The following is a 22826-nucleotide window of genomic DNA, read 5'->3' on the forward strand; positions in this document are numbered from 1 at the left end:
TCAGTCTGATTGGAACCATCACTTGCACATGGGGCAGGCTATCATGCTGTGCTGCTAAAGAGCTTCCCATGTGCAAAGCAGCTTAAAACTGGGCACTTGACAAAAGAGCTCCTTTTCCCCATCTCTGCAACTGCTCTGAACTCCCTGTCTTTGCTTCAAGCAGGGCAGTATCTCAGCTGCTGACACACCAAGCAGTGACCAGCCCCTGCAGAGGAAGAGCAATCTGAAGGATGAACCTCGATCAACCTCACCAGGTCCCAAAGGGAAGAAGAGCAAAAAGAAAAAGCCAAAGGAAAAGGTATCAGTAGGTTTAAAACAGCAGAGAGAGGGAAGAGAGAGTTCTTGAGCAGTAGGTAGTGTCCCTTTGGTGTGTTGGTGAGTCATAGGGCAGCAGCCCCACTGTGCTCCTGGGGTAGACATAGTCTTCAGATAAAACCAGATTTTGCTGTAATTGTCCAAAGGGTTTTGTCCCATTTCTACCAGGAATAGTTTTCCAGGAGGCTCATAAATAAGAAAACATTGTATGTATTTTATGCAGGTTTCAGCACTCTCAGACCCCATCTCCCCAGCTGATCAGCAGACACTCCCTCAGCCCCAAAATAACGTGCCTAAGCGTAGAAGCAAACATCACTGCTCCTCTCCACCCCCTCCCCATGAGGTCCGAGCCTACCAGCTCTACACGCTCTACCGAGGAAAGGATGGGAAGGTGATGCAGGTGAGATGGCCACTGCCCTCACGGAGGGAGACACTGGGAGCAGCACATGGAGTTGGGGCACAGTTAGGTAGCAGAGAGAAAATATGCTCAATTAACTGCACTCTCAGGGGCAGGAAATCACGACTGGATTCATTCTCCTTGTTTGGGTTTCAGCTGCATTTTGGCCTTAAGTCTGGTAAAAAATTAGCAGATTTTGTACCTGTTAAAGAAGACATAAGTAGTTTTGATCTACAAAGTATTTCCTTTTGGAGCTAAGTTGTGAACAGTGATTGAACGAGACTGAATGAGAACTTTTACAATATATTTTGAAACATTAGGATTTCTGACAGGAAATGCAAAAAACTTTTCCAAGGAAAAGCATCGTGTGAGTGCTGAAAGCTTTTTACCTAAATCAAGAGGTCGAGTAAGCTCAGAAGATTTTGTTTTAGTTCTGTTTATTGCAACATGTATTTGGGGATTCTGGTTCTTAGGGGCAGGATCTGTACAGAAACTGATTCACAAATAAACCTGGAGCTACCAGCTCATATGCATTTATTCCAGTATTTATTCCAGTTTGAAGACTGATATTATCTTAGTCATTTTATTAAACAGTTAATTACCAGTAGACATTTATAAGAAAGCATGAAAACAGTGAGCAAATTACCTTCTAGATGCTGTAAATGTCTGTATTGTTGTTTTCTTAATATTGCCCTTCTGCACCCCTGGAAGGTCTGTCCTTTAATTTCCTTAGCTTCTTACATCCATCCACCAGCTGTCTTTGGTCCCTTGCTGTAGCTAAGAAATTCAGGAGATTCTGAAGATCATGCAAGTCAGACTTCAAAGATTTTCCTGGCTGTATTTTCCAAACTCTCCGTGTAATGTTCGAGAAATTTCCAGACGGGGCACTATTATAGTTTATTATCCTAGAGCAGACATCAGGAAGGATGGAGGATCTTTCACATGTTAAAACCAGTATCTCCCTGCCCCAGGGATCTGATGGTAAAAGGGTGGGCCATAGGAAGGACTTGGGGAGCAGAAAGAGATGTGCAGAGAGCAGACAGGACTTGTTTACAAATCTCATTTACTCATGAAGATTAGCTTAGAAGACTTCCATATAGTATTTCCTGAAATACATGACACTCTTTTCTTGTTTGCTTGTCTGTCTTTAATGCCCTCAGGCTCTGAATAGCAAACATAATTTCTGAAGTACGTGTGCTTCTGAAGCTTTCTTTAGTGCTCAGCAAACCACCCACCTTTCCCTACCACAGGAATAACCCCCAATTTGTGAAACACTGCTGCAGGGCCAAAGTGGAGAGGGAGGCTCCTCTGCACACAGATTTGGAGCAGCTGCTTTGGGCTACTGGCACACCCCGCTAAAGGAGCCAATTTCTGCCTTTGGGCTGCAGAGGAAGCCAATGAAGATTAGGTGCCCTCACTTCAGGGAATCTTTTGTGACCATCTCCCTGAGGTATTTAAATGCTGGTCAGTGCAGCCCTCGTTGCAGAGGGGTCGTGGGATGGTGTGATGTGAGTCAAAGGCAGGCAGAGGTGTGCCCAGCAGTAAGGGAGCAGCTGGATGCCAGTAGGGTGAGGGCAAACAGCAGCTGTGATGCCTTGCCATTTAGTACAGAAAAAGGAGAGAGCACATTATAGTCCTTAGGTTAAAAAGCAAATGCACACAACACACACACAGTCACAAAATCAGATTTTTTTTTACAGCAGAATTAAAGAATTCAGAATTATGGTATTGAGACAAGGGTGGTATCCCCTCATACAGCACACAGTACCACAGCATACATGATCTGAGCTCAGTGCTCCTTGGAGCCCCAGAGAAATCAACACTGCTGTATGTTAGGATGCAACCATATAAATCAAGGAAAACCTCCATTCTCTGTTGGACTTGGAGGGAAATATAGTTAAGGAAGATGAGGAGAAGGCTGAGGTACTTAACACGTACTTTGCCTCAGTTTTCACCAGTAAGACAGGTGGCCCTCAAGACAACTGGCCTCTGGGGCTGCTGGACAGGGAGAGGGAGCTGAATACCCCTCCTGTGTTCCAGGAGGAAATAGTGACCGACTTACTGAGCCAGCTGGATCCTAACAAGTCTATGGGACCAGATGGGATCCATCCCAGGGTGATGAAGGAGCTGGCAGAAGAGCTTGCCAAACTGTTCTCCATCATCTTCCAACAGTCCTGGCTCTCTGGGGAGGTCCCAGATGATTGGAGGTTGGCGAGTGTCACCCCAATCCACAAAAAGGGCTGCAAGCAGGACCCTGGCAACTACAGGCCTGTCAGCCTGACCTCCGTGCCTGGCAGGGTTATGGAGCAGTTCATCCTGAGTGCAATCACACAGCACCTTCAGGGTGGACAAGGGATTAGACCCAGCCAGCATGGGTTTAGGAGGGGCAGGTCCTGTCTGACCAACCTGATCTCTTTTTACAATCAGGTGACCCACCTGGTGGATGAGGGGAAGGCTGTGGATGTGGTCTATCTGGACTTCAGCAAGGCCTTTGATACTGTCTCCCATAATATACTCCTGAAAAAGCTGGTAGCCCATGGCCTGGACAAGTGTACCCTCTCCTGGATTAGGAGCTGGCTGGAGGGTCGGGCCCAGAGAGTGCTGTGAATGGGGCTGCATCCAGCTGGCGGCCAGTCACCAGTGGTGTTCCCCAGGGGTCTGTATTGGGTCCAGTCCTGTTCAACATCTTTATTGATGATTTAGATGAGGAGATTGAGTCCATCATCAGCAAATTTGCTGATGACACCAAGTTGGGAGGGAGTGTCAACCTGCAGGAAGGCAGGAGGGCTCTGCAGAGGGATCTGGATAGACTTGAGAGATGGGCTGATTCCAATGGGATGAAGTTCAACAAGGCCAAGTGCCTGGTCCTGCACTTTGGCCACAACAACACCCTGCAGTGCTACAGGCTGGGCACAGAGTGGCTGGAGAGCAGCCAGGCAGAAAGGGACCTTGGAGTACTAATTAACAGGAAGCTCAACATGAGTCAACAGTGTGCCCAGGTGGCCAAGAAGGCCAATGGGATCCTGTCCTGTATCAAAAACAGCGTGACCAGCAGGACCAGGGAAGTGATCCTTCCCCTGTACTCTGTGTTGGTGAGGCCACACCTTGAGTACTGTGTTCAGTTCTGGGCCCCTCAGTTCAGAAAGGATATTGAGGTGCTGGAGCGGGTCCAGAGAAGAGCAACAAGGCTGGTGAAGGGACTGGAGCACAAGTCCTATGGGGAGAGGCTGAGGGAGCTGGGGTTGTTTAGCCTGGAGAAGAGGAGGCTCAGAGGTGACCTCATCACTGTCTAGAACTACCTGAAGGGAAGTTCTAGCCAGGTGGGGGCTGGTCTCTTCTCCCAGGCACTCAGCAATAGGACAAGGGGGCATGGGCTTAAGCTCTGCCAGGGGAAATTTAAGTTGGATATCAGAAAACAATTTTTTACAGAGAGAGTAATCAGGCATTGGAATGGGCTGCCCAGAGAGGTGGTGGAGTCACCATCCCTAGAGATTTTTAAACACAGATTGGACGTGGCGCTGGGTGCCATGATCTAGTAAATGGACTAGAGTTGGACCAAGGGTTGGACTCGATGATCTTGGAGGTCTTTTCCAACCCAATCGATTCTATGATTCTATATCAGATCAATCTTTTTTCTAGTCTGTGCTTTTTCAACTAATAGCCTGTTGCTGAGCTACTATAAGATACTATCAGGATGGTGAAATACATTATGTGGTACAGAAGAGCCCAAGACTGACTTAAGGAGGCTGTGATAATGTTCCAAGTGTGCTAAGAGGATGGTGGGGTGTAGCAAGTAAATGTATTACTACTTTCAGGCACCAATAAATGGATGTCGTTGTGAGCCCCTGATAAATAAACTGGAGAATCAGCTGGAGGCAACAGTGGAAGAGATAAAAGCTGAGTTTGCAACAGTACAAGATAAGATGAATATTAAGCTGGGCCAGATGGAAAGCAAAACTCAACATCAAGTAAGAACATGACCCAGAGCTCTACGTGCCCATATGACATTTCCTAAGCCTAATGACTATTTTCATTGTCATGATTTGTGTTTTGCTTCTTATATTGTAAAAACAATCCATGAAATCTAATACTCAACACCAGGGAACTGTAACATTCCACAGGGATCTAATGTTGCAAAGTAGGGTTTAAGAAAAGACACACTCAATGTGTTAAGTGGCTTCTGGTGCTTCTTTAGATAAGGAATCTTAATGGCTTGAGCCTTTAAGAGGGAAAGAAGGCAGTCCTGGTTGGTTCATAATTGTAAAAATCCCTCTTGCTGAATTACACATTCACTGAGATTTGAGATCCTCTAAATTATTTTTTATTTTTAATTTAATAGTTATTCATTGATAATTTTCTGATTGAACCTCTTCACAAGCTACATCTAATTGTAGTTGGTAGAATTCCTAGACACGAAGACTGAAAGACAGACTGTACTTTGAATGACAAGGTTCACAGATGGGAGTTTTGTTTGGTTTTTAACATGATCATCTCAGCTGTCTTGTGTTTTTTCCCCCAGCTCCGTGTTTTAGACAAGCTTATGGCTGAGCGGCTGTCTGCAGAGAGAACAGAGTGCCTTCACCGCCTGCAGCAGCACACTGAGCTGGAGAAGAACGAGGGTGAGAAGCGGCAGGTATGGCTTGAGACAGCTACTCCCTGTCAGCTCATTCCCTGTTAGCTCATTCCCTGCTAACTCACCTCCAGAGTTTTGTTCCAGTAGGCAGAGAGAATATCGGAGATTTATCTCCTCTGTTGAAACAGGAAAAAGAGCTTCAAAGACCAAATTACTCCTATCCACCACCTTAATCTCTAAACCAAATTTATAAAGCTTTTGCATTAGAAATGAGGAACATGAAATCCAGTCCCACTGTTGTAAGTTAATTTGGTGTGTGTCAAAAGTGTGGCATCCAAAACAAAATACTGTTTTTCTATCATAGTGCTTTGCAAAAACTCCTAAAAATGCCATATTTTTACAGTTGTACTTTCAGCTTTTGCTTCATTAAAGGACATCTGCAGGAACATCTGCAAAAGACTAAGATCTGAGTTGTTCCTTTTACTTCTCATCCCTGGGAATCTCTCCCTTCTTCTTTCTCTAATCTCCACTCCTCCCCTCCCCCACCATGCATTAAAAAGCTGCAATTCTTCCCTCTGATGTTAGTGACAGGGCACCATCTCCAAGCTGTGTTTTAGTGCCATTAGGCAAGTCCTTTTTGTATGCTTGTTTAACTAGCAGTACAAGAGTAACTGCTTCCATAGAGACCCAGCTGATCCAGCCCTTCTACTTTCTGTGAAAGCTCACCATTAAAACCTGCTAAGAAATTTGTGTTTCTCTACTCATATGGGTAAATTTAAAACACAGTTCATGTTCTCATTATTGGTATTCTTCCAAGAATTGAAAAACACACTTTGTGCTAGTAAAATGTCATGAGTTTTTGTAATACCATTCCAAATCCGTTTTAAAAGACTGACAGCTGTGGTAATCCTTGCATAAACTACTGATCAAGATACTTGGGTCTAACATCCATGAAACACTTTTCTCCAAAGAAAAGTATTTACCAAACTAAGGCAGTGTTAGTTTTTATTTCATCATAAGAGACATAAATACTAAATTGGCTGCTGAAAGTCTAGACTTGTGCTCCATTTCCTTGTAATCTCTATTCAAGAAACAATATGCTGGAGTGATGCATCAGGTGAACTGAATTAAGTGGTGTCAGCTGTTCCTGCTCTGTTGGGTCTAATTGAAACTACTGGAAAAGCAGAAATGGGCTTTACTAAACACATTGACTAAATGTCCTTGTGCCTAGGAGGGCCTGACCTAATTCACGATGTTATATGACAAACAGGTGAAAGAGCTACTCCTGGTTTAAATTATTTAAATTGCTGTGAAACTGACACTTATTAAGCACCTTTGTAATCTGAAAGCTGTTAGTGATTTATCATTTAGTGTGGGACTCACCTTTATCACTGAATGAACAGAGAAGCAGAGGTTGGTAATGGTAAAGCTGGGTCCCAGAAGTGTCTAATTTGATTTTCATTCTTAAAAAATGTCAGCTTTGACCACTTGGGATGTTCCTTGCACTTAGAAAGTGTCATTAACTGTGATTAAACAAGTCATCTCTGATCAGAGGACTTAGAGTTGCATTTGAAGTAACATATTCATATGTAAGACATGGTAAACTGAAGTAGAGAGGGTGCCTTTCATTAGCTAATGCATAGTTCTTCACCTTTTCTGATTTGCAGTATTTTAAATATCCCCAGTGGAAGCATACACATCTGTACAGGGAATCTAGGCCCAGATACACAGCTTGCTTCTCTTTGCCCTTGCCACATGTCCTCAGCAGCCCAGGAACCATAGGATCTCATCACAGGACCATCTAATTTGCAGTCTCTTTCTCATAGATTTCCTTGGTTGATGAGTTGAAGACTTGGTGCTTGTTGAAGATTCAGAATCTGGAGCTCAAGCTTTCTGGAGATTCCAGGTCATCAAGACCAAAATCAACTTTGTCCACTTGTGAATCTCTCACTGAGACCCTGGATACTGACAACAACCCCCACAGTGCCAAGGACTGTAAAGCCAACCAGCCTGTGCTGCAGTCAGAGGGCTCCCACCAGCATTCCTTTGGAACACTTCCAAACAGCCTCTTGGAAGATGGGGCAAGGAGAAGAGCCCAGATGCCAGAACAGAGCCTTGGGCAACCCTTTTGCATTAAACAAGATGGTGCATCAGGTACAACCACGTCAGGTACATAGGTATCATATTGATTCAAGGGCAAGCTAATCAATAGAGGGATACTTGTATAAATATCACATTTATTAATTCTGTCTGTGTGCTTTCCCCAATCAATACGCCTAATATTGTGGGATTAGAATACACTTTCAAGGCGGACACTGGGAATATTTCAGGATGTGGCTGGGTGGAATTCCATTGACTCTTCCTGATACTTCTGCTGTGTCTTTGAGGCCAAGTCCTTAGGTGCTCTGAATAACTCTGTTTTCTGAAATTTCTCCAGCTTCCCAGTCAGAAATGCTGCCATCCTATTGACTGACAAGTTTTATCTAAAGTCTACTGAAGAAAGTATTGTATTTAGTGCTTTTCAGATGTTTGGAACCTTTAAGGGCAGAGATGTGAACCAAAAACATTCATATCCCTTGTTAATATTCAGACTGCAAACATATAGAATAAACCTATTTTTCCTCTTTCATTGACCTAAAGTCAATGAAAGCCATTATTACTTCTTTTGACAAGAACAAAAATAGCTGAGAATATGAAAACCTATTCAGGGATCAAGGCCATCTGAAGATAAGGTTCAAGCCAACGCTGTGTGCTTGGCTCTGGAAACTTTTGAGCAAAAATAGATGTGGGCAGAATGGCCAAGTCTCCACAGTAGAATGCCATCAGAGCCCCGGGCTTCTGTAAAATATATTGTATATGCTCCCTAAACACTACGCAGAGTGAACAGACATGGACATGGATGTCCCATCAGACTAGGAAGGCACATAGGAGATCTTGTGGTGCATGAGTGTGAGCTATTCTGCAATGAACAGCTCAAAAGTATCAAAATGTGGGACTTTTTCAAAATTACTGGAGCTTCAAGTTTTATAGAGGCAAGGGACTCATAAATATCAGCAAACATAACCTACTCCGGGAATCTAGATTGATTGTTGTTACACATCCTTATGATGAAGTCATAGAATCATAGAATGGTTTGGGTTGTAAGGGACTCTAAAAGTCATCTAGTTCCAACCCTACAGCCCTGGGCAGGACCAGGTTGCTCAGAGCCCCATCCAACTTGGCCTTCAACACTTCCAAGGATGGGGCATCCACAACTTCTCTGGGCAACCTGTTCCAGTCCTCACCACCCTCACAGGGAATATTTATGTCCTTTGACTGTTGTCATCAGGTAGACCCACAGCCACCTCCCTGCCTGAGCCAGCTTTTCTCTTCAAATGATGCTTTATTACATCACCTGACCCGGATGATTTGATAAACTAATACAAGCCTGTACAATGTTTACCCTGCGTGGTACATAGGAAACTGCATTGTTCATCAAACAACGAGGGCTTCTGAATGCTAAAATAAATGCCCAAGCTTTTCTTAATATGTTGTCTGTATTTTGTTCCTTAGGTACAGAGCAACAGTCAGTGGCTGGTGGGCCAGTTTCTTCTTCTGCCGCTGCTCAAGATGTCAGGCCAAAGGACAAAGCTGTTAGTGCCAGCACATTCCACAGGTTCCAGCAGGAGCTGCCCTCCTCTGAGCTTCTGGGCTCCAAATTAAGACACGTTAAGGTTCAAGCTGCTCTGCAGCCGTTGACTGAACCTGCAAAGACTGAATCCCAGAGTGGCTACTTCATCGACAAAGGAACTCAGACAAAAAAGTCCAGCAAAAGTGGGCAGTCAAGGCACAAAGCTCTGCACCACCCTGGGGCACACCAGAGCCAGGAGCAGCAACCCTCTGCCCTGCCTGCAGGACAGCCGCCTGCCCCTCCCCTCAGAGACACCTCCCAGGCCCTGGAGATAACACAGTACTTCTTCGAGGCTGTTTCCACACAGATGGAGAAGTGGTATGAGCGGAAGATAGAGGAAGCACGGTGCCAAGCAAACCAGAGAGCGCAGCAGGACAAAGCTGCGCTCAAGGAGCACATCAAATGCTTAGAGGAGGAGCTCAGCAAATTAAGGACGAAGGTGCAGAAAGAGAGTTAGTGTCTGCTCAGCAGGCAGTCAAGCAACAGCACTCATCTTGGAACCCGCTGTATGGGAATCTGGAGTATTGGTAGATATTTGTAGTGCCTGTTACATCCAAACAAAAGACTCTCTTTCAGGAGTACAAGTAACTTTGGAAACTCCATAACTGAGGAGAATTCATATGCAGACTATACTGATAACAACAAGATGCTGCAGATTAGATCCTTTCTTTGTTATTTCCAAGAGTCTGTTAATATTGCACTCTCAGTTTCCAGATGCTATTTAAAAACAAACTGCATTAGCAACCAAATCTGCTTTCTGAAAAGGGAATTCCCTTGTTTCCACACAGGTCATGTCTGGCTAGAGAGTTCCACGGTATGCTATATGTAAACATGTGGTAATACCAGTACTGAAATAAATCCAGCATGTTTGAGAACTTTTGGCAGAATTCCTTAGTGATAAAGGGCTATGATACATTTTAGATATCTCCAGGGCCTCTCTCTAGTCAGTGGAGAGAAGCTACAGAATTGTCTTGGTTTGAGCTGGCAAACTGCCAACCCTCCAAGACAGAGGGTCAGAGCCTCCCTCCCAATACGGAGGAAAGGGAGGAAAAGAAAGGGGAGGGGGAAAAAAACCTTAAGGCCATGTCTGTGCTAAAACTGCATATATTTTACAGAAAGAAAGAGACAACTAGAAGAAAGTACAAATATACACTCACACAAATTAAAAGCAACAAGGAACAATTCCTTACTTCTCAATACACACACAAATTTCACTATTTTAACCCCAAATTATCTTAAAAGACTCAGTCCCCAGAGAGCCAGACCCAAGCAGAAAGAGAAGAACCCACAACAAACATTTTACTTCCCAAAACAACTGCTGGGCCAGTGCTGGGCCTGGGCCTGGTCCTCCCCCTCTCTCCTGGGACTGCCCCATGTGTGTCCTCTGCAAGAATGCTGTGGGGTGCCTGACTAAACCACTCCCACACTGATTCTACTTCCCTGGAAAAATGATGTTGTAATATGGTATGGAATAAAACACTATTGGCTAGGAGGAGTCAGCTGTTGGCTTAGCCCAGCTTAGATCAGCTGACAGCTCCAGGCCTAGTCTGAACTTCAAAAACTCAAATTTAGTCCCACCTAGGTGAACCTATGACAAGAACTCACTTCAATTACAAGCCCAGGTAGGTGACAGATGCAGGCTTCCATCTGGAAGAGGGCAGGCAACCGTGGATGGAGATGCTAAAGTGACTCATCTCATTAAGGACAGGGACTTGGGCTGCCATATTGCTTTTCTCTTGATTTTTATGTTATTAAAACTAATCCTAAATCAGATCTGTATGGTCACACGATTCTTGGGGCTGTACTCCTGTAGTCTGACTGAGAAGTTTTGTTTAGGGCATGATAGCAAATATTTTAATGTAACTATGGTCTACTTGTTAGGCAAAATTTTTATATAAATCTCTTTTCCTTCACACAACAAATGGCTGAATTCTCTGTTATTGAAGAAGCTTGAAAAAGTCTTTTATTTAAAGAAGTGAAAGCTTGGTTCCCTCTATTTAAATATTTCTTTTTCTGCAGCCAGGATTTTCCCCCAGACACCTTGTCCAGGCTGTCTACCTTTGTTCCTCTGAATGATTCCTGTCTTTACCCTTGTATCTCTAAAAAGGAGACCAGGCCCTGGTGAAGGTGCAGGTCTTAGGACAAAGTCCCACAAAATAGAACTCAACAGCATTTTAAACCTTTTGTTTTGTTATACAATCAAAACTTATATTGACCAGTGTTAGCCACACTGACAGACTCCAAATGATCTAGAGGCACTGCAACTCACTGCATCTGCACCTCTTTAGGGTTTCCTCCTTATACCTCTGAGAAGGCTCCATCAGATTCTGTTAGAAAAGTAAAGTTTACTTACCAGATCATGATAGAACAATTGTCTAAAATCAGATCCAACACAGTATGGTACTGTTATGCCAAGGAGAAAAATATTTTTGTACTGAGGAGCCCTAAAATCAATACAAAATACTTTACAGCATGGAAGACACCATAGACTAATTAGTAATTAAGCTTTTGTCTTCTTAGCAGATGTATAAAGAAGGTTGTAACATATAACTATTTTTTAAAGTCCCTATTAATGCACTATCAAGACAAATGTATCTGCAGCTATGGAAATAGTTTTATTGCTCTGACTGCTGTAGTCTAATATAGACACTTTCTTATGTTTACAGTTTTGTTTAAACCACTGTAGGAATGCAGAAGCATGCTACTGAAGTTTTGTATCACTTGGATAATGTTTTGCCAACAATTAAAATAAGTGTTGCTAAGAAATCTGTGGCATAATGTTTTCTAGACAGAGAAAACTGACAGAACCCCCTCACTTCACTCAGAAGGGGGAGCAGAAAATTGGATTTCAGCTTCTAAGCTTTCTGCTTGTGGCAATGGACCATGAAAACAGAGTCTGCCATCAGTCCCAAGGGAGGCTGTAGAGAGTGAGTGTGGTTTGGGAGCTGGTGCAGGCACCCACCATTTCAGCAGTTCCTGGCACAGGCACAGGGCTGAACAGTGCAGCTGAGCACACATACACTACACTCCAGGGCTGGCAGGGGAGGCCGTGGCTTCAGCTCATCGATTTCACATATGGACCACATCCCTCACATCATATGTCCAAGTGATGCAAGTAAATCCAAGTAATTTAAGACAGCAACCTGACTGCTGGTTACTGATATTAGAGGTCCTCTGAAGCCCATGAGTGTACGGCAATGGAAAGGGAGAAGTTTTCTCACAACTTCTTTCTACACCACTCCCTCCTTCAAAACTGTGAAGGACTTTACAAAATACCTGTAAGATCTACCTTTCTCTGCAGGACATACTTGGTAAATTTACTTACCCTCATAGATTAATATACTTGGTAAATGTACTTACCCTTAAGGCAGTTAAATGCCTCCCTGACATCCGATCCGTCAGATCTCGGAAGCTAAGCAGGGTCAGTCCTGGATTAGTACTTGGATGGGAGACCTCCTGGGAAATGCCGGGTGCTGTAGGTTCTAGTCCTGAGGACTTCACTGGCACTGTCCAAGCTCGCTCGGCCGTGGCAGATGAACCTTAGGACTTAAACGGTGGGGCCAGTTCTGTGCACGCTGTGCCTCACCTAAAATCCACTGTGCAGGCTGGAAGGGCACATCCACGTGGGGAGAGCCCTGCCCAAATCTTAGTTCGTGAAGCCGAGCCACACACACACTTACCCTCACAGACTATACTTGGACTCCTAAAGGCTTCTGGCAGGCAACTCTACCTTAACGAGCCCACAGAGCAGTGGAGGTCACGGGCAGCAGCACTCACAGAATATTCTGACTTGGAAGGGACCCACAAGGATTGCTGAGTCCAATGCTAAAGTGCATGCCCCATACAGGGATTGGAACCTGCAACCTTGGTGTTATTGGCACCATGCTCTAAGCCACTGAGCCAACCTCAGGGTCACTCTTGAGGGCAGTGGCTGTTCAGGGCACTGCCTGTGAATCCCAGTCCTGGATTATGTGCCCACAACCTACAAACATGCAAACTGGGAGTCAAAAGAGTAATGCAGGCTCAGGGCTCCAGAATGACGTGAAGGAGAGTAAAGCCTCCTAATTAAGCAACAGAAATCCAAGCACTGCCTGAAGGGAAAGGGAAGGCTACCTGTGATAACAACTGACACTGGTTACAGCTTGTTTAGTTAAAAATCCTTTCTAATCAGCATTTCCTGCCAACATGAAAAATCAACCCACAACTCCCTGTCAATGGATCCTACCAGTAAATGTTAACAAAATGTAAATTTTTAACAAAATGTTTTTATACACGTATTTTTCACTGACTGAAATTTGGAGGCTTCTGTCTATATAAACCCAAACCCCTGAGCAGCCTTCCTGGTTGCCTTGAGGCACTTCATTTATGGCAAAGCTAAACAAACATCATAGGAAAGGATTCTACAGTGACTTTCAGAAAAATAATCAGGGAAAAAAGGGCATTCTTCATTGGTTAGCAACAGCTTTTTGCAAAGCAGCTTTGCTGAAGTGTGTAGCTTTGAAGACCCTTTGGCTCCAGCAATAAGCATTCTTCCTGCTCCCAGCTAGGGCCTGTCACCCCTCCTGTAGCCTGGAGTAGTGTCCTGTCCCTTCTCCTGTGCCAGTGGTGGCACTTACCGGATTTGCTGCAGGTCTGTTCAGCTCACCAGCTCAGCAGAAAGCCACCCTGGCGTGGGGGGGTGGCTCCCTAAGGGAACTGTAATAGCAGAGTGGGAGAGGGAGGAGTTCTGCATGTCTTGGAACCACAGCCTAAACTCCACACTGTACTGGATGGGCAGGTATCTCTGCTGCTGCCTCTCCAGTTATGCGGAGAAAACCTCGGGCTCATCCAGGTATTTTTAAAGTATATGGGGGAAAAAAAAGGAAGCTCAAGGAAAGTGAGAACAGTTACAAGCTAGCAAATCTGCAGCACCACAACATTTGGAAAACCAAACCACAACATTTGCAGTTAGTATTTTCTAGCTGTAATTCTATTTTATATTGACTTGTAAATGCTAGCTTGAAGGTACTTCCTGTTGACTTGGTAATAGCAGTCTCTGGGGCTAGAAAATACCTCATTTTCATATATAAAGACCTCCCCTTTTTAGTTTTATTCAGCTGCTGCTGAAAATCAACACCTACATACAAAACATTTTCTTCAAAGTTTTGTCATGTTTATTTGTTCTGGGCCTATTTATTTATCCCAAATGGTTTTATAATCACAAATCTTGGTAACAACCCTTGGCACAGTACATCAAGAGCTGTTAGCACTGTGAATGTTGCCACCCACAGCTGTCACAGTAAAAAATAGACCAAAAAAATCTGGTTTATATTTATTTTCCATTCCACTGGTGTAACACTGCTGCTGTAATTTTTGATGCTTTCGGCTTTTTCCACAGCACATGCTACATCATCCATTCAGTTCTTGATGTCTGATTTCCTCATGGGAAGGTAACCAAACCACGAAGGGAAATGGGGAAGGGGACAAACCAAATAACATGCCCACTGTGGCAGACTCCCTCCTCAAACATTACCAGGTTGCCAGCAAAAGCTGCCATTATAACCACATCCTGGAAAAAACCCTGTGCTTGTTTGCAGCAGATGAAAGTCCAACAGTCAACAGAATTAATATCAGGATTTTGCCAGCTTAAGTGTTCTCTGAAGTTCCTGAAGTTGCATGTTGCCTTGAGTAATCATCATCCTGATAGCATCCTGTAAAACAGAATGGAATCTACTGAACATCCGTGCACAGCAAAGGTTTTACACAACCATGCAGACTTTCAGTGCATTAAAATACATACAATTCTTACAGGCACTACTGTCATCTACAGTAACACTATAATCACTGAGCTAGTTAAAAAACAGGTGATAGAAAGCAAAGGACTGGAGAAAAACAAGAAATGTGAAGGCTTCTGCATTTCCTACTTGTTTTATATCCCAAACTATCCAATTTGATTGTATTTTGTTTGAATACAGTTGAAATTACAGGAAGGAAAAAAAAGCTATAGAAAACTTAACCATTAATACGTTAGTTACCATAGCATTCAATACAATTTTCCTGCTCTGTGGTTGGAGTAAGCAGGATACCTGCTTTTTAATTCCAGGTTATTGTCTGGAAACTAAGAGAAACAGTACTGGAGATAATATTTAGAGATGCTGGATTATTTCTTCGTATCCCTGCCAGCAATAGGACAAGGGGGCATGGGCTTAAGCTCTGCCAGGGGAAATTTAACTTGGAGATCAGAAAAAAATTCTTTCCAGAGAGAGCAATCAGGCACTGGAATGGGCTGCCCAGAGAGGTGGTGGATTCACCATCCCTGGAGATTTTTAAACGCAGATTGGATGTGGCAATGAATGCCATGATCTAGTAAATGGACTGGAGTTGGACCGAGGGTTGGACTTGATGATCTCGGAGGTCTTTTCCAACCCAACCGATTCTAAGACTCTATAAATGAGGAAAGAGCAGCAGGAGCCCCCACCGGAAGAACACCCACACACAGCCCCAGGCCCTTCCCGCGGCTCCCGACCTACCTCCTCCGTAGCATCCTTGTTCCTCTTGAATTCCTCCCTGGCCCAGTCCTTTAGGTAGCGGCGATCCTGTTCAGCAGGCACCTCCCGGATGGCGCGCAGGATCTTGCGGTACAGCTGCAGAACCTGCTGCCGCCTTAGGAACTGGGGAAGGACAGGGAGGTCTGCCCGCTGCGCCGGGACACGGCTGCGCTTCCAGGGCACTGAGGCAAACACAGAGCCCCCGGCGCCCTCTCTATGACGCGCAGCTTGCCCGACCCCCGTCACCCCGGCCCCGCCGCCCGTACCTGCCGCAGGGTGAGCGCTGCCGGCGGCACCCGCCCTGCCCCGGCCGCCATAACCTGCCCCTGCCCTTCCCACCGCCATGGCCGGCCACGCCCCAGGGCGGTGCCACCGGCGCCATTTCCGGGCGCGACGCCCGCCCCGTGGGAATAGAATCATGGGATTGATTGGGTTAGAAAAGATCTCCGAGATTATCAAGTCGAACCCTTGGTCCAACTCCAGTCCGTTTACTAGATCATGGCATTCCAATGCCTGATTACTCTCTCTGCAAAGAATTTTTTTCTGATATCCAACCTAAACCTCCCCTGTCAGAGCTTGAGCCCCTTGTCCTATTGCTGAGTGCCTGGGAGAAGAGACCAACCCCCACCTGGCTAGAACTTCCCTTCAGGTAGTTCTAGACAGTGATGAGGTCACCTCTGAGCCTCCTTTTCTCCAGGCTAAACAACCCCAGCTCCCTCAGCCTCTCCCCATAGGACTTGTGCTCCAGTCCCTTCACCAGCCTTGTTGCTCTTCTCTGGACCCGCTCCAGCACCTCAATATCCTTTCTGAACTGAGGGGCCCAGAACTGAACACAACACTCAAGGTGTGGCCTCACCAACGCAGAGTACAGGGGAAGGATCACTTCCCTGGTCCTGCTGGTCACGCTGTTTTTGATACAGGACAGGATCCCATTGGCCTTCTTGGCCACCTGGGCACACTGCTGGCTCATGTTGAGCTTCCTGTTAATTAGTACTCCAAGGTCCCTTTCTGCCTGGCTGCTCTCCAGCCACTCTGTGCCCAGCCTGTAGCACTGCAGGGGGTTGTTGTGGCCAAAGTGCAGGACCCCGCACTTGGCCTTATTGAACTTCATCCCATTGGAATCAGCCCATCTCTCAAGCCTGCCCAGGTCCCTCTGCAGAGCCCTCCTGCTTTCCAGCCAGTCAACATTCCCTCCCAACTTGGTGTCATCAGCAAATTTGCTGATTATGGGCTCAATCCAGCCTGGGGCGAGGCAAAGCCCCCATCATGGTTAGAAACCGCCGTAACTCTTTTATTAGTACAGACGATACAAGATGCATAGCCTTTGTGATGAAAAATCATGTCTGTGCTGTAAGACAAGGGACTTATGAAATGCCCTCAGTGTCTGCCTCGGACAGAGGGGCAAAGTTCACAGTGTAAACTGATAGTCCAGGGGGGCAGCACACGGCATCATTCACAAACTCCCTGCTGGTACCGTCGACAAAAATGGGCAATAATTCAACGGGATGTGTCAAACTGCAGGGTAGTTTCAGGTATTCAAGTACTTATTTTTTGGTTGTTTAAAACCAACTGCTTTCCCCTGCTCCTCCACTTTCCCAGAGGCAGCAGCCACAGGAGTGAAGATAAAGGATGCTTTTTAGCAAGACACCTCAAGTTCTGATGCAGAAATGCCTTCCCAGAAGCAAGACTGGTTTTTCTTACCACAGTAGAGTGTGGCAGGAATAATTTTACCTATGTGAATATTACAAATACTTTTTTTAAATATATATTATTACAAGAGAAGTTGAGAAAAGTTTTACATTATTTGTAGGAATAGCAGGAGAAAATCTCACCATTGCATAATTGTCTCCTTGACAAACAAAAGAGAATGCACCTAAACCCTTTCGTTCCGTGCAGTCTGACTGCCCCAAGGCAGCTCCTGCAGCTCAATCCTTGTCAGGAAGGGCCCTGTGACCCCTCCCATGAAATGCCATTTCATGTATTTCAGCGGTTTAGCAGCAATCGGGTCCTGACTTCACCTACAAAAGCTACAAAGCATCTGAGGCAGTCACCAGTTCAAACCACTGCCTGAGTGCATCACTCAGAGTTTCTGGAAGCGCGTTCACATCTCTAAGGATCATGTAGAATGGGAATGGGAATTCTTCCATGTAAGATCTGATTTCAGGCAATTCTCCGGGTCCTTTGAATATAGGTACTTTAATGTCCAAAATGGAATCCTGTAAAAAAAGTATTTATGTTACTACTAAATCACATGATGCATCTTTTATGGCCAACTGATGTAATTTATCCTATTTTTCAAATACTTACAACAATTCCTCCCCTGTTAGATTAAAAGGTAATAAAATACTTCAGAGATTAAAAGCTGCAAGTGTTCGATGGTAAATCAGATCAAAAGCTGAATACAAAGCAGTTAAATACTTTTGCCCTTTTAGATAAAGTGCTTTAATCCATGAATTACAGGCTAGAAGAGACTAAGCTTAAGCTTCTGCAATACCAAGTTCCATAAACACTGTCTTTCCTTAGCACTTGATGAGTTTACTGTTAGCACTTTAGTTTTATGTATTTGATGCCTTTCCAACACTGTCATCTGTAAGCTCCTTAGTGCCGAGTTCAACTTGTATTTGTGCAGCGCTCTAATAAAAGATTCTTTAGCAACTTACTTCATACTATTTCAACAAATACTACCAAGACAAAAATCAGATTAAACTCCAGCTGTGCTTCTTGTAAAGTAACTTCTTAGTTGCTCACTAGAGCAACTTCTTAATAGCAGCTAAGAAAATTAATGAAGCTTATGAAAAAACACTTTTTTCCCCCAGGAAAAAAAGCTTATGAAAAACACCCAGAATTTTTGCTTGATATTACAGCCAAACTTAATCAGAACTTTTTAACAGTTTGTCAGCATGAGAACTGTTAGTTTCTCAACAATAAATATAGCAGATGAGTTTTGTATGCCAAAGCAAAGATAGAGGAAGAAAACATGAACTACAAAAATAGTCTTCTCCACATAATGCAAAGTAAGGCTTAAGCTTCCTCACTTACTGCACTCAGTCTTCATGAAAAACTTGCAGGTATTTCAGCTTTCCAGCCAAGGACATCTAACAGTTTTCTTCCCCAACTACCAGATAAAGAACTCAGCTTTCCCAATTCAGGCACTAAATAACTCTCACATACTCCTTTCTGTCTATGTTTAATCTCATATTGGCTCTAGCTGTCATGTCAAATGGAGACTGCTGTTAGAGATTATCAAGTTGAATCAGAACTGAGATGGAACAAAGCATCTCTCAGACTCCAAATCTGTCAAGCTGCCAGCTACTTCCCTGGTGGCCAATATCTACAACCATTACCTTACTTAGCCTGTCTGTGGCCTGAAAGCTGAGGGGTTTTTTAAGTACAAAAGAGGGTAAGAAGCACAGTAGGAAGAAATCGTAGCTCTGACAGACGTGAAAAACTGAAATTGGGCTAAATATCTCTGACCTCCACAAAAGATAAGGTAGCTGTGTGGCACTACAAAAGACAGGAAAAAGATTTGTATCGGTTTCTCATTCACTGCAGTTGAATACTTCTCCCTTGTTCCTTTACTTACCCGGGAATTAGGATTGTCCAACACTACGAAAATAACAAAGATATTGGCATTCTGAGCTGCTTGAACTGCTGCTGTCACTCGTTCCTTGCCTTCCAAGAAGAGGCCTCTTCCATCAGATACGATCAAAAGCAGCTGCGCTGTTTCTGAGCACAAAGAACATTTAAAATTCCACTTAGAGTAACCCATTCAAAAGGCAAAAAACCCTATTTTGTTGTTTGCCCTGTGGGTATAATTGAAAAAGAAGTATTCCTAAGGTAATTAAGTCTTTGTCAGTTAGAATTCTGTGACTTCACATTGTATATATGGGCAGACTTCTCGAACGAAGATTTGGGCAGGGCTCTCCCCACGTGGGTGTGCCCATCCAGCCTGTGCAGTGGATTTTTTAGGTGAGGCACAGCGTGTGCAGAACTGGCCCCACCGTTTAAGTCCTGAGGTCCATCTGCCACGGCCGAGCGAGCTTGGACAGTGACAGGGAAGTCCTCGGGACTGTCACAGCACCCGGTACTGACCGGGGCTGACCCTGCTGAGTATCCGGGATGGGACGGGATGGGACGGCAGGGAGGGCATTTAACTGCCAGGGGATGGTGCCCACTGAGACTCGAACTCAGGACCTTGGGATTCAGAGTCCAGAGTGCTCTCCTTTACACCATGGGACCACCCCAGACTTAACATTAAGCTGCAGTTAACAGTGGGTCAAGAAAGGAAGTACTAGGTAACACCATCGAGAATAACAGAGGAGAGGAACCCACCATTTATCAGTAATATAAACAAGGATGAAGTGCATGGAAAACACCTAACGGACTTCGGCATGGCCTTGTCTTTCATGCCTGTTAAGTGCCTAGGATTTAAATACTAGAGTCCAGCCACTAGCTCAGTAAAGCACCTGCTGCTGCAATGAAACGGAGCCCATCTCTATTCCTCCTGAAGCAGGTACCTACAAGTTCATCTGTATTAGCATTTCACCTTAGACTAAGACGGGGCTTTTGAAACATTGTCCTGTTGTTGCCACTTCAACAGGCCACTTCCATCAGAGAACAATCCTGAGCTGCCCACAATGGGTGATTTTTGGAGGAAAGTAAATCAGAAGACTTGCTTCAAAGGCACAGTCAAGGCAGTCCAAGCTCTACAGGGCATTAAGTCCCTGGCACCAAACAAGCTAGTGTGAAGTAAACCTTCTGAAACATCATACTTAGCACTGATGCTGAGTTCCTCAGCACCAACCATTTTATGGAGACATTATTTTACCCAAGTTGCCCCCAGAGTCAGAGATACATTCCTCTAAAAGTACATTCTAATTTAGGTATCTAACATCTTTTAAGTACATAGGAAATCACAGTAATTATAGTCAGGAATGCAAGCCGAAAGATTTATGAAGGGATGCAGAACATACTTCTGCAGACAGGCCACAAATGTGATAGGGCTTCATCTTTTTACAGAAAGGAGTGATGGATGCTACTGCCTTTTCTCTTGCCAGCTCCCCAATTCTAGGATGCTGATTGCTGCTGCATCCCAGCCTAGTTCAACAGGACTGGATGCTGCTCCCTCTCTGAGTACTTGTATAGCCTGGTCACCCAATGGCAAAGCAGCTGTGGATTTTAAATCCCAGATTGTCCATTTCTTGGAGTCCTTTAACAAAAACTTATGAAAACTATGGGTGCCTATGTGACAAGCGTTTAACTGTCACAAAGCAGTTCTCTTTGACTAACTATGGGTCAGATGTGAGGCAAGCAGTCTTCCAGCTTTTCTGGGAAATTCAAGCAGCTCATGACCTAAACTTGCAGCACAGTGAAGGGCAGGTAGGAGGCAAACTCCCTTCTCAGAACAATGTACTTCTGGATACTTACAGAACTCAAGCTCTCAAGCAAGAGCAGAAGTGCCTGGAGAGTCAAGGTCCCTAGGAAGGCAGACAGTGCTCTAAACTGTCAATGTCTAAGACTTAAACACAGTCTGGACATGTGAGGTAAATCGAGGCAGCTAAGGTCTGCTTTTTTAAAAAGCCTCAAACAAAATTTTAGTGTATTACTGACAAATAGGTGTCTCTTGGGTTTTGAGCTAAATTTCAACCAGACACTCCTTTTGACAAAGCAAACCCCAAAGCAAATCATGTTTCAGTGCTAGGAGTCTTCCTGGCAGGATCCTCCATCGGGACTGTAGTGAGCATTCTGCTGCCGCAGCAGCAAGCACAATAGCAGAAAAAAGCTCACCTGGATTAATATTCTGAGACAACTGCTGTGCTGCAGCAAACATATTGGCTGATGATTCTAGAAACTGCAGAGGAAACAAAAAGTTTAAGTTATCTCATAAGAAAAAAATAAACTTAATAATGAAAACATTTTTAAAGAACACATTTCTTTATTTTAAAAAGCTGAGATAGTCTGTCCACCCAGCACAGATACAGTCCTTGGCATTTTTTCTATATTAACTCCTGTTTCAAATTTAATAATCTTCAGAGAAGCCTTTGAATTGGATTTTTTTCCAATGCTAGCAAAGACATTGAAACAGTACATTGCTAAAGCAATTAAGGGCATCGTTAAAAATATCCTATTTCCAGGTTGAACTTCTTGGGTTTCAACTTGAAACAAAAGTATCTAGTTTCATAATCCACGTTAAAATGAAGAACATCAACAGTCAAGTCCTCTCAGTTTTGGTTAATAAAATTGCCATTGAGCTATGGGTCTCCTTTGTTTCCATTTCATATTAACAGGAGGTCTTATTTGAGTCTCAAAAGGTAAGACTGCAAAAAACTTCCTAAAAGAAGAAAACTTTGCAGCTGTCTGGGAAGTATTAGTATAGAAAGTTATTTTCTGCAGGAATCGGTCAACTCTGACAAACTAAAACTTCCTCCTCCTACTACTGCAGTGGATCCGTGGCATGAAAAACTCCCAAGTCTCACAAACTTTGATGGTGTTCGGCGCTGGGTTACTCAACAGCTTGTACCCAAAATACTGTTTAAGAACTAAAACAGAGAAAGATGAATGCTTAAAATGCTCTTCCTATTACAAAATTATGACCATTGTATGTCTTCGTTGTCTCAAATATAAACAACTGATAAATGTTACAAAGTGATCATGAAACCATGAAGCTGCTGACACCTTGTCTGGAAAAGACTGGCAAACCTAGAGGCATTCTTGTGTACCTGGGCTATTCTTGTTTTCTTCTGCTGAAACTTGCAAAGACGCAATATCCGTGTCCCGGACTGGTCATTGAACTGCTCGTGGAATGGGTGCAGCAGCTGAACAGTCTCTCCAAAGCTTTAGAAAAGAAGAAAAAGATTACATCACAAAACTGGTATTTATGTTCTGCTCTAAAATAGTGGAGAAAAGTCAGTATTTTAAATATACTCACCTACACACAGCAATTTGTCCCACTTCTAGAAGAGTCAGTGCATTTCCAATAACAGCCAGGGATTCATACGCAAGCTGTTAAAGAAAAAACTTACATCAAAAATAGGATATTAAAAGTCTTACTCAAAGCTCCGTATTAAATATGAAGAACATTGCTGAAATTACTTATCATCCAGAAAAATAAACTAAGAGATTGCCTATCTTTTTGCCCATTACAGTGATGTGTATTTTCCTTTATTTACAAGGAAACACATCTTTTTAATAAATAAAAGCCCTACAAGTGAGCTATGTTGAATGAATATTTAACGCTCCAATGGACTGCATGATTAAGCAAGTTTCATCCTTTTGTTGGCTACAAAAAGTAATTTTCCAGTGGATATGTACACCTCTGTAAAACCAATTTAACATCTCATCATT

General features: G+C 43.9%; 3 protein-coding genes across 11 annotated transcripts in view; 1 reads left to right on the forward strand and 2 right to left on the reverse strand.

Moving 5' to 3' along the window:
- ANKRD6 (ankyrin repeat domain 6) overlaps positions 1–11715 on the forward strand; it is a 102575-nt gene extending 90860 nt beyond the window's left edge. For 6 of the 9 annotated variants that reach the window (XM_071548750.1, XM_071548749.1, XM_071548747.1 and 3 more), the window contains 6 exons: positions 161–298; positions 539–715; positions 4528–4680; positions 5232–5345; positions 7112–7454; positions 8838–11715. In XM_071548750.1, coding sequence (XP_071404851.1) covers positions 161–298; positions 539–715; positions 4528–4680; positions 5232–5345; positions 7112–7454; positions 8838–9412 — 1500 coding nt within the window. In that variant the 3' untranslated portion in view covers positions 9413–11715. The remainder of the gene's footprint in view (positions 1–160; positions 299–538; positions 716–4527; positions 4681–5231; positions 5346–7111; positions 7455–8837) is intronic. The other 3 variants (XM_071548751.1, XM_071548746.1, XM_071548752.1) reach the window with 2 other exon arrangements.
- A 2539-nt stretch (positions 11716–14254) lies between these two features.
- LYRM2 (LYR motif containing 2) lies at positions 14255–15853 on the reverse strand. The gene is made up of 3 exons (XM_071547851.1): positions 15749–15853; positions 15465–15605; positions 14255–14645 (listed from the first exon to the last, which is right to left on the reverse strand). Exons 1-3 carry the CDS (start codon positions 15797–15799, stop codon positions 14565–14567), a joined length of 273 nt encoding a protein of 90 aa, XP_071403952.1. The 5' UTR covers positions 15800–15853; the 3' UTR covers positions 14255–14564.
- An 893-nt stretch (positions 15854–16746) lies between these two features.
- MDN1 (midasin AAA ATPase 1) overlaps positions 16747–22826 on the reverse strand; it is a 93058-nt gene continuing 86978 nt past the window's right edge. Inside the window, exons 98-102 of the mRNA XM_071548754.1 lie at positions 22411–22484; positions 22202–22316; positions 21270–21333; positions 19066–19208; positions 16747–17698 (exon numbers count right to left, since the gene is read on the reverse strand). Coding sequence (XP_071404855.1) covers positions 17510–17698; positions 19066–19208; positions 21270–21333; positions 22202–22316; positions 22411–22484 — 585 coding nt within the window. The 3' untranslated portion in view covers positions 16747–17509. The remainder of the gene's footprint in view (positions 17699–19065; positions 19209–21269; positions 21334–22201; positions 22317–22410; positions 22485–22826) is intronic.

This window comes from Pithys albifrons, chromosome 2, assembly GCF_047495875.1.
Source record: "Pithys albifrons albifrons isolate INPA30051 chromosome 2, PitAlb_v1, whole genome shotgun sequence".
NCBI classification, from domain to species: Eukaryota; Metazoa; Chordata; class Aves; order Passeriformes; family Thamnophilidae; genus Pithys; species Pithys albifrons.

What these genes read in the sequence shown, in the direction of transcription:
- LYRM2 (XM_071547851.1), bottom strand. Translation starts at nt 15,799, where the DNA reads ATGGCGGCCGGGGCAGGGCGGGTGCCGCCGGCAGCGCTCACCCTGCGG. An exon ending in CAGCGCTCACCCTGCGGCAG is followed by an intron (nt 15,606 to 15,748) that starts GTACGGGCGGCG and finishes GTCCTTCCCCAG; the next exon opens with TTCCTAAGGCGGCAGCAGGT. An exon ending in ACAAGGATGCTACGGAGGAG is followed by an intron (nt 14,646 to 15,464) that starts GTAGGTCGGGAG and finishes TCTGTTTTACAG; the next exon opens with GATGCTATCAGGATGATGAT.